Source organism: Sorex fumeus, unplaced genomic scaffold (genome assembly GCF_029834395.1).
Source record: "Sorex fumeus unplaced genomic scaffold, SorFum_2.1 ptg000002l, whole genome shotgun sequence".
NCBI lineage: Eukaryota > Metazoa > Chordata > Mammalia > Eulipotyphla > Soricidae > Sorex > Sorex fumeus.
Genome location: NW_026606059.1, coordinates 79777596 through 79792995, shown reverse-complemented (window position 1 = coordinate 79792995; position 15400 = coordinate 79777596). Strand labels below are relative to the sequence as shown.

General features: G+C 47.3%; 1 protein-coding gene across 1 annotated transcript in view; it reads right to left on the bottom strand.

Annotated features, from left to right (window-relative positions):
• Positions 1-2900: 2900 nt before the first annotated feature.
• The window catches only part of SNX31 (sorting nexin 31), a 37901-nt gene continuing 25401 nt past the window's right edge, over positions 2901-15400 (bottom strand). The window contains exons 11-14 of the mRNA XM_056113266.1: positions 12645-12755; positions 9396-9473; positions 3737-3799; positions 2901-2993 (exon numbers count right to left, since the gene is read on the bottom strand). Of these exons, the coding sequence (XP_055969241.1) occupies positions 2901-2993; positions 3737-3799; positions 9396-9473; positions 12645-12755 (345 nt within the window). The remainder of the gene's footprint in view (positions 2994-3736; positions 3800-9395; positions 9474-12644; positions 12756-15400) is intronic.

Sequence of the window (15400 nt, the reverse complement as noted above, 5' to 3'; positions counted from 1 at the left end):
CATCAAGCATGCGCTCACAGGAACGAAGCAAGGCCCCTGGGAGGCACAGCCAGCAGTGTGCTCCCACATCACCAGGAGAGAACACTCCTTCGGTGCACACCCAGCACAGAGCCACTAGAATCCCTTCACAGCCACCTAAACTTCAACCTTAGGGTACGATGCCAACAGCCATTTGACCATTGGCTGAAGACCCTACGCTATGGAGGTTACCAAGCCCACCAGTGACATCCAGAGCATCCCTATACAGTTCTACCAACAGCCCATCTCTGCAAAAAAAGAAAAAAAGAAACAGAAAAAGCTGTCATGGAAAAGACTTACTTCAGATGAACATGATGAATAGCTACCGCAAAGCAACTCATCAGCAAAGGATCTTAACACAGTAGCGGCAAGTACGGTCTTTCAGGCCCAGTATTCGTCTCCTGCATTCGCCAGCATTTCTTTTCTAAATTAACTCAACATATCTCCTGTCTCTGTGCCCAGGGATCACTCATGGCAGTGCTTGGGCGGCCCTGAGGTGCTGGTGATTCGAATGGGATTCAGCTGCATGGAAGCATGTGCCTTCATCCTTGTGATGCCTCTTCAAGCCAACTCAGCACATCTTGTTGGGGGGTCACAAGAGACAGCACAATATATCTCACTCTCCCTTGACTTAACTTGTTTTTGTGGGGGGTTGCAGATCACAGAGATGAAATCGCTTTTGTAAATTCCTTCTCTTAGGTAGCACTGTAGCACCATCCTCCCGTTGTTCGTAGATTTGCTCGAGCAGGTACCAGTAACATCTCCATTGTGAGACTTGTTGTTACTATTTTTGGCATATTGAATATGCCACGGGGACCTTGCGAGGCTCTGCCGTGCAGGCGGGATACTCCTGGTAGCTTGCTGGGCTCTCCGAGAGGGACTTCTCTTAGGTATCAAATTAAAATGCGATGAGGGCAGAGTGATGCTACAGCAGGAAGGACGTTAACTTGCACATGATCCATCTGGATTGGATCCCTGAGCAGAGCCAGGAATAAACCCTGAGCACCCCCAGGTAGGTCCCACCCCTCAAAAATGTGAAATTGACAACACCTGACTATTTTTTTCTTTTTTTTTTTACACCCAACTATTTCTTGCTACAAATTAGCCATTGGACATGGTTTAACCCAATACATATATGCTACTTCTACCACAAATACAAATTCTCTATAGTACTTGATGGAAGCTTTATTTATGCATAAGGAAATCGGCCTCAGCCACTTTTAGTTAGCAAAGAAACAGAGTGAATGTGAATCTGGAAATGCATCCTGATCCAAGATGCATTCACCATGGGTTTCAGGATTGCGGTACCCCCCTGCAAAAACTTCCCACTGCGTCTGGAAATACACTAGAAGGTAGGACTAGAGGCCTTGATATATCTACTTGTGTGTGTGTGTGTGTGTGTATAATGTATATACATACGGGTGGAGCAATAGCACAGCCATAGGGTGTATGCCTTGCACACGGCTGACCCGGGTTCGATTCCTCCATCCCTCTCGGAGAGCCCGGCAAGCTACTGAGAGTATCCCGCCCGCATGGCAGAGCCTGGCAAGGTCCCTGTGGCATATTCGATATGCCAAAAACAGTAACAACGAGTCTCACAATGAAGATGTTACTGGTGCCCAGTTGAGCAAGTCGATGAACAATGGGAGGACAGTGCGACAGTGCTATATATATATATATATATATATATATATATATATATATACATATATATATACTATGCCTCTCCATATATATATAATGCAGCTTTAATATATTTCAAAAACCTAAAAGATCATTCACAGAATTTTCATCAATAAATCCTATCTTCATTAGAATATATGTCAAGGGCCAGAGTGATAGTACAGCAGGTAAGACATTTGCCTTGCACGTGGCCAACCTGGGTTCGATCCCCGGCATCTCATATGGTCCCCCAAGCACCGCCAGGAGTGATTCCTGAGTGCAGAGCCAGGAGTAACCCCTGAGGATCACTGGGTGTGACCCAAAAAGAGCAAAAAAATAAAACAGAATATGTGTCATAGTTATTATATAAACATACAGCCAGTTAGAAAATAAAGCAACACTTCGACTACATACACTTCTCTGTCCCTCTCCCATACTGATGTCTTATTTCTGGGTTATTAGATTATCAGGATGAACTAAAACTAGATAAGGAGAAGTTTACCAAAAAGTAATCAGACTTTCAAAGTAAAGAGACTTCAAAGGTCTCTTGGACCCAATACAACCCCCAAATAAGACAATGCAAAAGAGCAAGGTGATTATTGAACTGAACTGAGGATTCTCGAGACAGGCTACAGCCCTAGTGGGCAGCCTGGTACGTGGAGCCCATTTATGTCAGTAGCCTTAGGCCCCCACGAAGAAAAAATCAGTCTTACAGCGTCTCCTGCTGCGGGTGGCAATGGCCGTTGTGGTGGTGAAGTTTCTTTTCTTCGAGGGTTCCGTTGCTTGTAACCACATTTTCCCCCTCTGAAGAGCACAGCTTTGCAACCCAAGCCCTGATCTCAAACCCAGCTCTAACGATTCCTACTATGCCTCTCCTTCGTGTCCAATGGAGATCATACAACATACAACACGTCAGACTCACAAGTCCAGTTAAAACATCTATTTGGGGGGAGAGGGAGGAAAGAATTTCTTATTAATTGACTTGGACTAGCCACTTCTTGTCGAAGAAATGTTGACAGCTCAAAGGGTACCTTGGGCTCTTACTTAGTTTTAATCTTGCAATGAACAGAATTCTGAGGTTGTCATCACGAACCTGGGTCACATTAATGCCCAACAAAGGGCTAAGTCAGATTCCACACAGCAGCCACAGAAAATCAATCCATGCCCTTCCACTGTCGAGAGAGAGCCCCAGAGGCAAGGTGAGAAGTGAGACTTTCTCTTCAAAGGTCTTCCTCCATTATGGTCCCCCAAACACAGTTGGCAGAAGCTGTGAGAACCTTGCTTTTCCTTGATCGAGAAGTAGAGTAATTTTTCTGTTGTGAAATAAACAGAAAAGTCTATAAGAAGAAACAAGCAAGAGACTATCTTCAGAAAAACTGAATAGTCATGGGGGCTAAAAGAATATTTAAAAAGCCTACCAACAGTTTTCTCAATAATAATAGAATTATAATAACTGCTAAATATTTATTAATAAATATTAAATAAAATAAAGAACCTCTGTTAAAGAAATGCTCATTTATTTTATTCTATTTATTTGGGGCAGGAGGGTTTGGGGTGTTCAGGGTTCAGAACCCCAGGGGTGCTTGCTAGAAATGATGGTTTCTGAGCTGCCACCTGGTCCTTCTGGGTACTCCCTAGAATACTGGGGACAGATTGATCCTCCGCAGCCATGCTGGCTTCTTCGGACGAATGACAGACCTGAGAGATAGCCAGAGGCAGGAGGTAAGGCCATGCTCCCACCTGGGCACCACATATGGCCTTCCCAGAACTGCGAGGGGTCCTTCCTGAGCACAGAGCCACGAGTAACCTGTGAGCACCCCACTCCCAACCAACCCTCCCCCCCACATAAATAAAGCAAAAGGACTTGGTTTCCGTGTGTGTGTGTATGTGTGTGTGTGTAGGAGGTGTGTGTGTATGTGTGTGTGTGTGTGTGTGTGTGTGTGTGTGTGTAGGAGGTAAGATAAGATAGGGGACAGGGACGAAGTGGGTGAGGAGGAAAGACTGGCCAGATTGATCCCCATTCAAATGTATCTGTCACCCAGGGAGACTCACACACCCAGTTTGGACTTGGGAGAATGCAGCACTTTTGACCTTTGCCTCGTCCTGGGTCTTCAATCTGCTAAAGAAATCAGTGAAAGGGTCAGTCTGCAGGTGCCAGAGGCAAGCATACAGAAAACCCCACTTCATGAGGACATTCGCCCACACAAATCTCTTCCTGGTCCCGCTGCACCCCTCCCCTTCATGGGCAAATGCTCAAGGGGACCCCAGAAGGGAGGCTTGGTGCAGGGATGTGTGGGGCACCCAGGGATTGGGTGATTTCCACGGCTATGAAAAGAATGTTCGGGCCCCTGAAATAAGAGGGTCCCCCAGACCCTGAAATAGTGCCTGGTACCGCCCCCATCCTGCCACAGCTGGGCAGGGGAGCATCACTGGACGCACAGGCCCCGTGGGTCAGGTGGAGACCAGGCTGAAGTTCAAGGCCCTGGATGGTATGTGCTCCAGGTCAACTTCCAATGAGCATGAGGGCCCGGATCTCAGAGCACCTGCAGAGGGGTCCTCGAGGAAGCCCTTCCACAGAGTTGTGGCAGGCAGCCCCCATCCATGCTACCACACAAGGGACAAACTGGTCCTGATGAGAGAAACCACAGAGTACACGTGTGCGGAGGGAGCTGGGAAATGCACACTCACCTGCTTCCTCCTCTTCTGCTCAAGCTGCTGGGCAGAGGCCAGACAGCAAGGGCATAGCCAGGTCAGACCCAGCCCCCAGGCACCCAACGGTGGGCAGCACAGTGCAAGCCCAGAAGTGACCTTGGTGGATCAGCACAGACCATGACTGGGCCCTTCCGGACCCTGGAGAGGGATTCTGAGCCGCCTACAGAAACGAAGTCTTTGGGCTCAAAGATCAGGAGGACCCGCTTGGCCAGTGGGAACCCGGGGCTGGATGCCCATGGAGCACCAGGAGTCAACCCCAAGCAGAGTCGGGAGCTTCCTCTGAGCACCACTGCGTGTGGCCCCAAACCAAACCCCCTATGAAGAGTTACTGTTATTATTATCATTGTGACTCGTTGTTGTTGTTGCTATTATCATTTAGCAAAGCCAGGAATTGGACCGAGGGCCCCACTCACTCAAGGCAAGTGCTCTGCCGCTAAGTGACTTCCCAGCCTCTCAAAGAAAGGTTATTAAATAAGTCCATTTGGGGGTCAGAGAGACAGCAGAACAGTGAAGCTACTTGCCCTCACATACCAACAACCTGGTCTGATCCTAGGTACCACATATGGTCCCCCAAGCACTGCCAGGAGTCATTGCTGAGCACAGAGCTCCTGTACTGAGCACAGTAGCCCCTGAACACTGTCAGGTGTGGTCCCCACAAGAATTATAATTTTAAAAAGTCAACAAGTTGGTTTGGATACATCTTGACTTCTCCGTCTGTAACTGCAAAAATATTTTGACCAATTGCTGTTCTCATCCACCAAGCAAGCTTCTCACCACTATGTTGCTAGCTGCTAGCCATTGCAATAAAGACACAGGATGGAGGGACTCATGAATTAAGGGTGTTATTGTTGTTTGGCATAGCGAGGAAGGCATTTTTACATGGAAGAAGAGAGATGGCAAAGTAAAGAGCGTTCTTGTTGACCTGTGGACTTGCTCACATCAGTGACTCTTTTTTTTTATTAGTGAAGCACCATGGGGTACAGTTGTAGATTTACAAATCTTTGTGCTTGGGTTTCAGTCATACAATGATCAAATACCCATCCCTCTACCAGTGCCCATTTTCCACCACCATGGATAATATCCCCCCCATCCCCTCCTCCCACCCTGCCTCTGTGGCAGGGCATTCCCTTTTGTTTTCTCTCTCCTTTTGGGTGTTGTGGTCTGCAAAAGAGGCATTGAGTGGCAAAGATGTTCAGTCCATAGTCTACTTTCGACATGCATCTCCCTTCCTGGGAGGGTCCTCCAAACACCCTTTATTTGGTGCTCCCTTCTCTATCTGAACTGCCCTTTCCCCTAGAATACCCAGCTGGCCTCTAAGCTATGGAGTAATTCTCCTGGTGTTGATCTCAGCTATTCTTGGGTATTAATTTCATATTTTGTTACTTTATATCCCCCAGATGAATGCAATCTTTCTATGTCTATCCCTCTCTTTCTGACTCATTCGCTTAGCATGATACTTTCCATGTTGTGCCACTTGTATGTAAATTTCATGACTTCATCTTTTCTAACAGCTACATAGTACTCCATTGTGTAGATGTACCAAAGTTTCTTTAACCAGTCATCTGTTCTTGGGCACTCAGGTTTCTTCCAGTTTCTGGCTATTGTAAAGAGTGCTGCAATGAACAAACAAGTGCAGATGTCTCTTCAACTACACATTTTTGCCTCTCTGGGATATATTCCCAGGAGTGGTATTGCTGGGTCAAATGGGAGCTCAATTTCTAATTTTTTGAGAAACGTCCATACTGTTTTCCAAAAGGGCTGAACCAGTCGGCATTCCCACCAACAGTGAAGGAGTGTCCCTTTCTCGCAACATCCGCGCCAGCATCGGTTGCTTTTGTTCTTTTGAATGTGGGCCAGTCTCTGAGGTGTGAGATGGTATCTCATTGTGGTTTTGATCTGCATCTCCCTGATGATTAATGATGTAGAGCATTTTCTCATGTGCTTTTTTGCCATTCGGATTTCTTCTTTGAGAAAGTTTCTGTTCATTTCATTGCCCCATTTTTGGATGGGGTTGGATGTTTTCTTCTTGTGGAGTTTAACCAGTATTTTGTATATCCTGGATATCAACCCCTTGTCAGATGTGTATTCAGCGAATATCCTTTCCCATTCTGTAGACTGTCTTTGTATTTTGGTCACTGTTTCTTTGGAGGAGCAGAAGCTTCTTAGTTTAAGATAGTCCCATTTATCTATCTCTGTTTTCACTTGCACATCAGTGACTCTTGACAGGAATGATTCTCGTGCTTGAAGGTGAGCACCATCATTTCTCAACATCATTTACGAAACCTTAGTGAATGAATGTGCCGATGTCCGAAGTGCTTGGCGCTCACTTTCTTCTCACAACTTGGCGTTGTGGTTAGTCTTATGCAATGAAATACAAACGTTGAGAGAGAGCTCTCAAAAATGTTCTCTCACATAGGGGATTGCCCTGCCACAGAGGCAGGGGTGGGGGTGGGGGGATGGGGTGGGGGGGATATTATCCATGGTGGTGGAAAATGGGCACTGGTGGAGGGATGGGTATCTGATCATTGTATAATCGAAACCCAAGCACAAAAAATTGTAAATCTACAACTGTACCTCATGGTGTTTCACTAATAAAAAAAATAAATAAAAATAAATAAAAAGAAAAAGAAAAAAAATGTTCTCTCCTAGTCTCCTTCCTCCTCCCCCTCCCCAGATAGAAATAAAATAGAATTCACTACAAATGTTTAGCAATTTCAGTTGGAACTGGTTTTTCCTTGCCCAATGAGGCTGTATTTATTTTGGAGTTTGGGCCAGACACAGTGAAGCTCAGGGCTTACTCCTGGCTCTGCGGTCAGGAATCACTCTTGGCAGTGCTCAGCGGCCATATGGGATGCTGGGGATCGAACCTGGGCTGGCTGCATGCAAGGCAAACTCCTTACCCATTATGCTGTCTCTCCAGTCTCACATTTTATTTTCAACTGAAATAACCCTCATAATCTGTTCTGGATAAAACTAGTAAATATCCACAAAAAGTATTTAGGATTTATCTAGGAGCAGAGCTCTAAAAAAAGTGTTACACCACTTTTTCCTTCTGGTTTGCAATTAATATAGCCTTAAAAATTCAACATGGCTTTGTTGTGTGTTTACATTTTTCCTTAGTGCACTTTTTTGGCCTCCAATTTTAATGATCTATTTATAAATGTCTTAAACCTTACCTTTGAAAGCATTTGCCTAAAGCTTATTTAGCTAATTAACTTTAAGTCAACATTCAATTCATTCTTCTCACTCCTTTCTTGCTAGGATGAAACAACACTTTCTAACATGCTTTGGGGGGCATCTGCTTTCTTTAAGGAACATATTTGATTCAATTTCTCAACTTCTCTGCCCTTCCCATGTTCTCTAAGAGGATCAAAATCAAACCAGAAAATGCCCTGTCCAGCATCCCATTTTCTCCAGGGCTTTTATAGATAAAATTCCAGTGAGCATTATATGATGATGCTCACAATATCTTCCTGTAAACCCAATTTTCCAGATGAAGATAAACTTTCCAAAAACTAAAATAAATGAAGACGTAAAGAATTTGGGGAAAGGAAACTTGTTGAGTATTTGGAAAAAGCAACCTGAGTATTAGTAATACTCCCTTTACTATCAGCCACAGAGGTAAACAGATTTTGTGGGCAAATCAGATTAACATAGTTTGGTTGGTTTTTGTGAATGCATCGAATAGATGGCTCCTTTCTCTTAGGGAGTAAATTCTTCAGCTATTCGTTGCACAAATATTTCCTCTAGTAAGTGGGTTACATTTAGTTCAGCCTCATTTGAGAGGGCTCCCTTCTAATGGGGACACTTCATTTCGTTACTTTTCCTTTCTTCTCTTTTTTATAAAGTCTATAATGATCACAGCCACAGAGGAACTCTCTCTTGCCTGAGAGGTCAGATTGCATTACTCTTGAGAAAGACCATCCTTGATTCCTTTGTCCCTTTTCTTTGTTCCCCTCTAGGACACTTGGAACTGTTGAAATGCCAAGGGTCAGTGAATTTTATTTTCCCTTGGAAAATAGTTTCAATTCTAGAGAAAAAAGAAACCTGTCTGAAAGTCAGCTGTGTTGAGTAAGGGGGGAAAAAAGCTGGAAAGTCAAGTAGAGATTGATGTCAACTGAAAGACGATATCTTTCTTCTTAGAAAGGACTATATTGAAACAAAAATATTAGGGAAACTTTTCAAATATTTTCTGTTGAATGTTTAAAGATTTGTGTTAGTCTACACAAGAATTCTATTTATAAATGTCTACTAGCATTAATATGTCCTTGTTTTTAAAACTCAAACTGTTCTCTCTTATTTGGAGCATATTTAAGTGACAATCACAAGGCAGATAGAATTGTTTTCAATTTCCATCACCGTTTGGAAAAACTGCCACCCTCCCTTTTACTGAGTTACTTGGTCTTTATTGGAATGATGTGGATTTGAAGAGAAAATGTTGTGTGTTGGGAGGCAGGGGAGGGAGAATTACTTCAGACTCAGGGGTCATTCCTGACTGTGTCCAGCCAACCCAGTCACATGGTTCAGTAGTCTGGCTTGGCACTGCTGGGGGGGAAGGGGGGGACGTGGTTGCAGGGCCACACCCAGTGGTGCTTGGGGGTTATCTGGTACCACAGACCAAATTTGGGTCCATGTACATGCAAGGCTTATACTTCCGTTTCCTGAACTCTATCTCTCTGGCCTCTAGAAAGTTTGATTTGAAGGCTAGAGTGATAGCACAGAAGGTGCCGTGCTTACCTTGTGTGAGACTGACCCAGGTCCGATCCCTGGCACCATATAGGAGAGATTCCAGAGCGCAGAGCCAGGAGTAAGTCCTGAGCACTGTCAGGGGTGGCCCCCAAATACAATGGCTGCATAGCAGGACACAGAGTGGAGGGTGAGAGATCCCTGCAGCCAGGGATGACTCTGAGTTGGAGAACTGGGCAGAGTGGGGTCCTGAGAATCCTCAGAGATGTGGAGCCATGGTGGGAAGCCCACGCGCCCACTCAGATAAGCGTTCTCACCATTTCTGAATCCTCTGCAGCCAGCTTCGCTGCCTTTTCCGAGACCATCTTCTGCAGGCAGTTACTCAGCAAGAAAGCCTGGGGAAGACAGACAGCAGCCGCTCAGCCCAGCTGAGGGCCCCACACTCTCTGCTCACCCCCGAAGCAACTCTCAGCTCTGCCTGCCATGATATGCTCTTCCAGTTTAACTTCTTCAACTTCTACACAATTGGATCAAACACAAGGAGCACAAAATTTTCTCAATTCTGTGTATGCATCTGCAGAAAATTTAAAAATAAAAACAAAAAAGAAACAAATAAACCAAGACACACAAGAGGATCTGAACTTAGCAACTCACTGTAGAGATCCTCTGGACTTTAAGGTAGGCAGACTTCACTGGGGTGACCCTAATTATCTAAAACTTTAGAATTCTAGGAGCGTGTGGCTGCTCTTGTGGCTGCGCAACATCTTATGCTATTCATACCAAGCAATACAAAAGAGTATGGGCGAGATTGTCTGCCATAGAGGCAGAGCAAGGGGTGGGATGGGGGGAGGGATATTGGGGACCTTGGTGGTAGAGAATGTGCACTGGTGGAGGGTTGGGTGTTCGTTCATTATATGACTGAAAAAAATTCAAACAGAAAAGCTTTGTAACTGTATCTCACAGTGATTCAAGAAGAAAAAAAAGAGAGAGAGAGAGACATGACTAGGATCTTTTTCCCCGATAAAATGGTCCCTCTCGCCTCTCATTTTTCTTCTCCAACTTAGCTGTCGGCTCATGTTTTAGGAGTGGGAAGTCTAAAATTGGCCCATGATTATAATTTAATCAACTGAGGGTTGACTTTAAATCCACAGCATGCACCTTTCTTGAGAGGCCTTTTCGTAAGTACAGTCGGCCTGTCTGAAAGAACATCGTAATGCCTGCTTGCTTCATCAGCTTAGTTTTCTGGGACCTTCCAAAGCTCACTTTCAGGACTCACAGGGACCCCAAGTGTCCCCTGTGGGCCAGGGCTTGTCTCTGTGTGCAGTGCTGCACTCAGTCTTGACATCTTGCTCTCTGCAGGCTCCACACCCCTAGGTGTGGAGGGATTTAAACCCCTCCCGTGTCCTCGTGTGAGGCCTGGCCACAAATCCACAAACGCCTTTCCCTCTCTGGCTCGCTTTCCTGGCTGGTTCCTTGTTCTCTCTGTCCTAAGGGTTGAGACCATGGAAGCTCAAGTTTGCGGGACATTTACTCTGCCCCAAAGGGTCCCTGCCTGGTGGGGAGAGAGAGATTACAGGACTAAAGGGACCCTAGAATGCGGTCTCGTTAAGGGATGAGAAAGGGAGGAAAGAGAGAAGATGGGAAGAGAAGGGGGAGAAGGCAAGGAGGTTGGAATCCCTAATGAGGCACAAGTAACAGAGACACGAAGACTGATTGGGATTTCCTGGGTTTGCTGTGCTCTCCAGTGCCCTGTGCCTATGATGCTTCCCAGTGCCAGGATGCAGCCAGAATCCCGAGCCACTGAATCTTGGGAGTGAAGACTCCTGAAGGGGCTCCCGAGAATGGCCGGTTCCACAGTCCCAGACAGTTTTCACAGAAGACTCAGCAGGCAAACCAGGTCACGAATGAAAGAAGTGGGCTTTAATTTCAGGGGCCAAAAAGAGATGAAAAGGTTGGGGACCCCAGCCCTGACTCCTATTTACAAGCCCTCCAGCCGCTTTCCTGCCTTTTGTAGAAGCAGCCCTGTGGGTCCCTATCAATAAACCCACATTCCAGAGGAAATAAGGTCTTACTGGGAATCCTTTAAAAGGCTGTTTATGGCGCCTCTCAATACTGGTTGAAGCTCATTTGCCACAGATGAGATTAAAAAAACCATCATAAAACTTAACTACTGCACTTAGCCTTCAAGGGGAGCTTCCACTGTCTTTCCCAGGGACTACAAATTTACCCCAGTAAACCTCCTCACGGGCCCCTAAAGAGGCTTCCTCTGGAAGGTAAACCCACCACACCATTGTTTCCAACTAGATTCAAGTTTGGTGCTGCAAGTTTTTCAGAGAACTCTGGAGTCTGTCAGAGGACCATGATTAAGATTAAGACCTGACAATGTGAAGAAATTGGCCATTGAAAGGTGGCATTAGTTACCCAAGACTAGAAGGCTCCGTGGAAATTGGCACAGCCACCAAGGACTCAGGTTAATGTTGGGACCAGGGTTACTTTCATTTTCAAAACATTTTTTTGTTTCATTTTAGCACACCGGTAATTTCTTTTCCACATTAAAATGACTTCATCGAGTTCGGTAAAAAGAATGTCACAGAGACCATGGACTTAGTGCAAAGGGCTGATGCCCTGGGTTCTATTCCTAGCACTAGGTGGTCCCTCAAGCACTACTGGGACTGGGAACACCAATGGGAATGACTCCCCACCCAAGCCCTGAGGAGGGAGAATTCAATGGGATTTGGTGTGTAGTAAATGAGAGTTGGGGGCTGGCACGAAAGCTGAGCAGGTTAGTTCGTGCTCCAGGCTGGGGTTTAATCACTATGTACCCCCCAACATTGAAGGGAGCAGTCCCGGAGCACCTCAGGGTATTGCCCCCGCCCCAAAATTAGAAAGCTAGATCTCCGCCCCCAAGAATTTGTTGCAATCCTAAGTATAAGCCAATGGCACATTTGGAGAGTTCGCAACCATCGGCCCTTCTACTCGCCTCAAAGAGACTATTTTGGGGGCCAGAGCAATAGCACAGTGGGGAGGGCGTTTGCCTTGCACACACTGACCTGGGTTCAATTCCCAGCATCCCATAGGGTCCCCCGAGCACTGCCAGGAGTAATTCCTGAGTGCAGAGCCAGGAGTAACCCCTGTGCATTGCCAGGTGTGACCCAAAAAGCAAAAAATAAATAAATAAATAAAATTAAAATTAAAAAAGAGACTATTCTGTTGGCCAGTGAAAGTCCCAGCCCCAGACAAAGCCTCAGGTACTCTCAGCTGAGCCTGAACCCTGTGCTCCACTCAGCTAAATGCTTCCTTCCAAGAAGGCTTTGCAGTTGGAGCATCCAGCCCCATGATGCATGAAAGGCAGAGTTTGTTACCCCTGTGATGAAGACTCAGAGAAGGAGAGATGGCCAATGATCCCCCTGCAGTATTCTTGCTGGAAAAAATCACAGAAGTCTGTGTTCTCTTCACCCAGGTTGGCAAACTTATCTAGCGCCCACCTGTGTTTTGCAAATAGAATTTTCTTGGGACACTAAGCCACACCCATCATTTGGCTTTGGTGCTCTGTCCGTGGGGCTTACCTGTCTGGTGTAGATAACAAACCACCGCCAGCAGCCCGCCTCCTTGTACAGCAGCCGGAGCTCCGGGTACTGGACAGCTCGCGGAGGCCCGTCGGTAGCCAGCAGTATCCCCTGTGAAGGGAGACAATAAGAAGGAATGAAGGAAAGAAAGGAAGGAAGGAGGGAGAGAGGGAGGGAGGGAGGGAGGGAGGGAGGGACGGACGGAGAGAAAGGAAGAGAAGGGAAGGGAAGGGAAGGGAAGGGAAGGGAAGGAAAGGGAAGGAATAAAGTACTTGCACCTCAGCAGAAACGGAGGTGGCACTTCCTGATGGGCCAGAGAGGGGCTGCCCTGCACCCCAAAACCTGACACAGGCCCATCCAAGAGCTGTGTGTTAGCAAGCGTTTGTGTGGGCTGCCGTGGGACCAGCCATGCATCTAGACCAGGAGGGGAGATCCTGGGAGGGTGGGGGCTACTGGGCTGCAGGAGATGCTCTGTCCCCTCCCCCAGTTTGCAGTTGGGGGCAGAAGAAGATTAAAGAGGGAGGTAGAGCAGGACCCCCAAACCTGCAGGGGGCACCCGGGGCCTGGCATCCATCCCTGCTTATTCTTAGTGACAGAGCCCGTGTCCTGGGAAGCCCCCCATTCCTCTAGGAGTCTCTAGGGGGGCACTGGGGGGCTCTGCTTTGCCAACTGGTAACCCGCATCCAGGTTGACAAGTGGGCACAAGCTCTGTGTTCAGTACCACACACGATGGTGGAGGTCTGAGAGAGAATTCCAGCCCTGGGACTCCTGGGGTCACCGACTGTAGGAAGTCTGGACAACAGTTTGCCCATGGGGGCCAGTCCAGAGCCTCTCCTATGGGAGCCAGAGCACAGGTTCCCAGCCGTTGTCATCAAGCCTAGTACTTATACACACATGCACACACACACACACACACACACACGTACATGCACACACATGAGCATACACACTTGCACACACATGTACGTGCACACACATACTCATACTCTCACACACACACATGCACACACCCCTTCACACACCCTTTCACTGGTATTAGCTGTTTTGCTTTGTTTGTTTTTGTTTTGGGACCACGCCTGGCAATGCTCAGGGGTGACTCCTGGCTCTGCACTCAGGAGTCACTCCTGACAGTGCTCAGGGGACCACCTGGGATGCTGGGGACCGAACCCCATCTGCCCCATGCAAAGCAGGCACCTTACTCACTGTCCTATTGCTCTGGCCCCGAAACAGGGTTTATAAGCTCAAGAGTCTGGAGTTTACCAAAGAGACTTCAAAATTCAGACAAGACCCCAATTCAGTGTGTGTCTCACAGACATTGGTCGGGCAGCGCTGTTGACACTGAGCCCCAGACCGGTCTGGTGCAGTGGGCCTTCGTCTCTCCCTGAGGTCTGCACTCGGAGTTTCTGGACACAGGAGGGGAGGTCAAGGGCTCCAAGGGCTTGCGTGCAGAGGAGAATGACAAAGGCTGGAAGGTGTTAGGCTTAGAATCTGGGGGGTGGGAAAACCAGGGGGGCCTTGACACGGATAAAGCTCCAGATACTGCAGCAGTGCTTCAGCCTAACCTCCCCCAAGTAAACCAGTTCCTAAAGGAGGGGAAGATAGAGCCAGCACAGAGCTCGCGTCCCTCAAGGAATACAACCCAGCCCAGAACGCAGCAGCACCCAGAATCGCACGCCAAGGAGGAGCGTACTGTGCAGACAGGGGAAAGACCCAGAAACCAGAGGTGATGGGCATGAACACAGAGGTTTGGAGTGGCTGCACACGCTCAGTTGGGGACTTAGAGAAGAGGGGAGGAGGAGGAGAGAGAGAGAGAGAGAGAGAGAGAGAGAGAGAGAGAGAGAGAGAGAGAGAGAGAGAAGGGCCGCAAGGCCCATCGGAAGCTGCTAGTGGTGAATAATGGCTTTAGAAATAAAATCCACTGGATGGGAGAAGAGCACGGTCTGTGGAAGGAAAAGGAAGCACAAGGAAGCTTTGTTTTCTTCATGTTTGTTTTTGGCTTGGGGGCCACACCAGGAAATGCTTAGGGATTACTCCTGGCTCTGTACTCAGAAATTACTCCAGACAGTGCCTGGGAGGCCATCTTGGATGCCAGGAATCAAACCCCAGTCAGTTCATGCAAGACCAATGCCCTACCTGCTGTACTATCTCTGCAGTCCCTAGACTATGATTTCTATAACCTTGGAAATCAGAGCAACAGTAACCACCATTCACAGCTCAGGGTGGCTGTATGTGAGAAAGCTGGGTACTAAGAAGAATTGGCAAGAGCTTAGAGAAACTGCACTCACCCCTACTGACAGTATGGAAGACGGAGCAGACACTTTGGGAGACAGGCTGGAATCTCCTGTGAAGTTGGACCAAGGGGCGGCAGTGATGACACAGCGGGTATGTTTGTTTGCCTAAACTGCCGACCCAGGCTCAATCCATGTACCCCACATGGTCCCCCGAGTCCACCACTGCTGAGCACCACTGGGTGTGCTACCCCCCAAAAAACAAATAAACAAGAACAAAAAGTTGGGTATAGAGGTACCACTATGAGAGAGCTACCAGTCACCCACACGAGGTGCATAGCTCAAAGCAATGAGAACATACATCCTCACAAAAACCCGTACGCAGATATTCCCAGCAGCAAAACTCCCAATAGTTACAAAACAGAAACAACCCCTATGCCCATCCAGGGGTGAACAGATAAACAAAACCAGATATGTGCATACGATGGGGCGCTCCTGACCATGAAAAGGAGAGCACTGTTTGAAAGG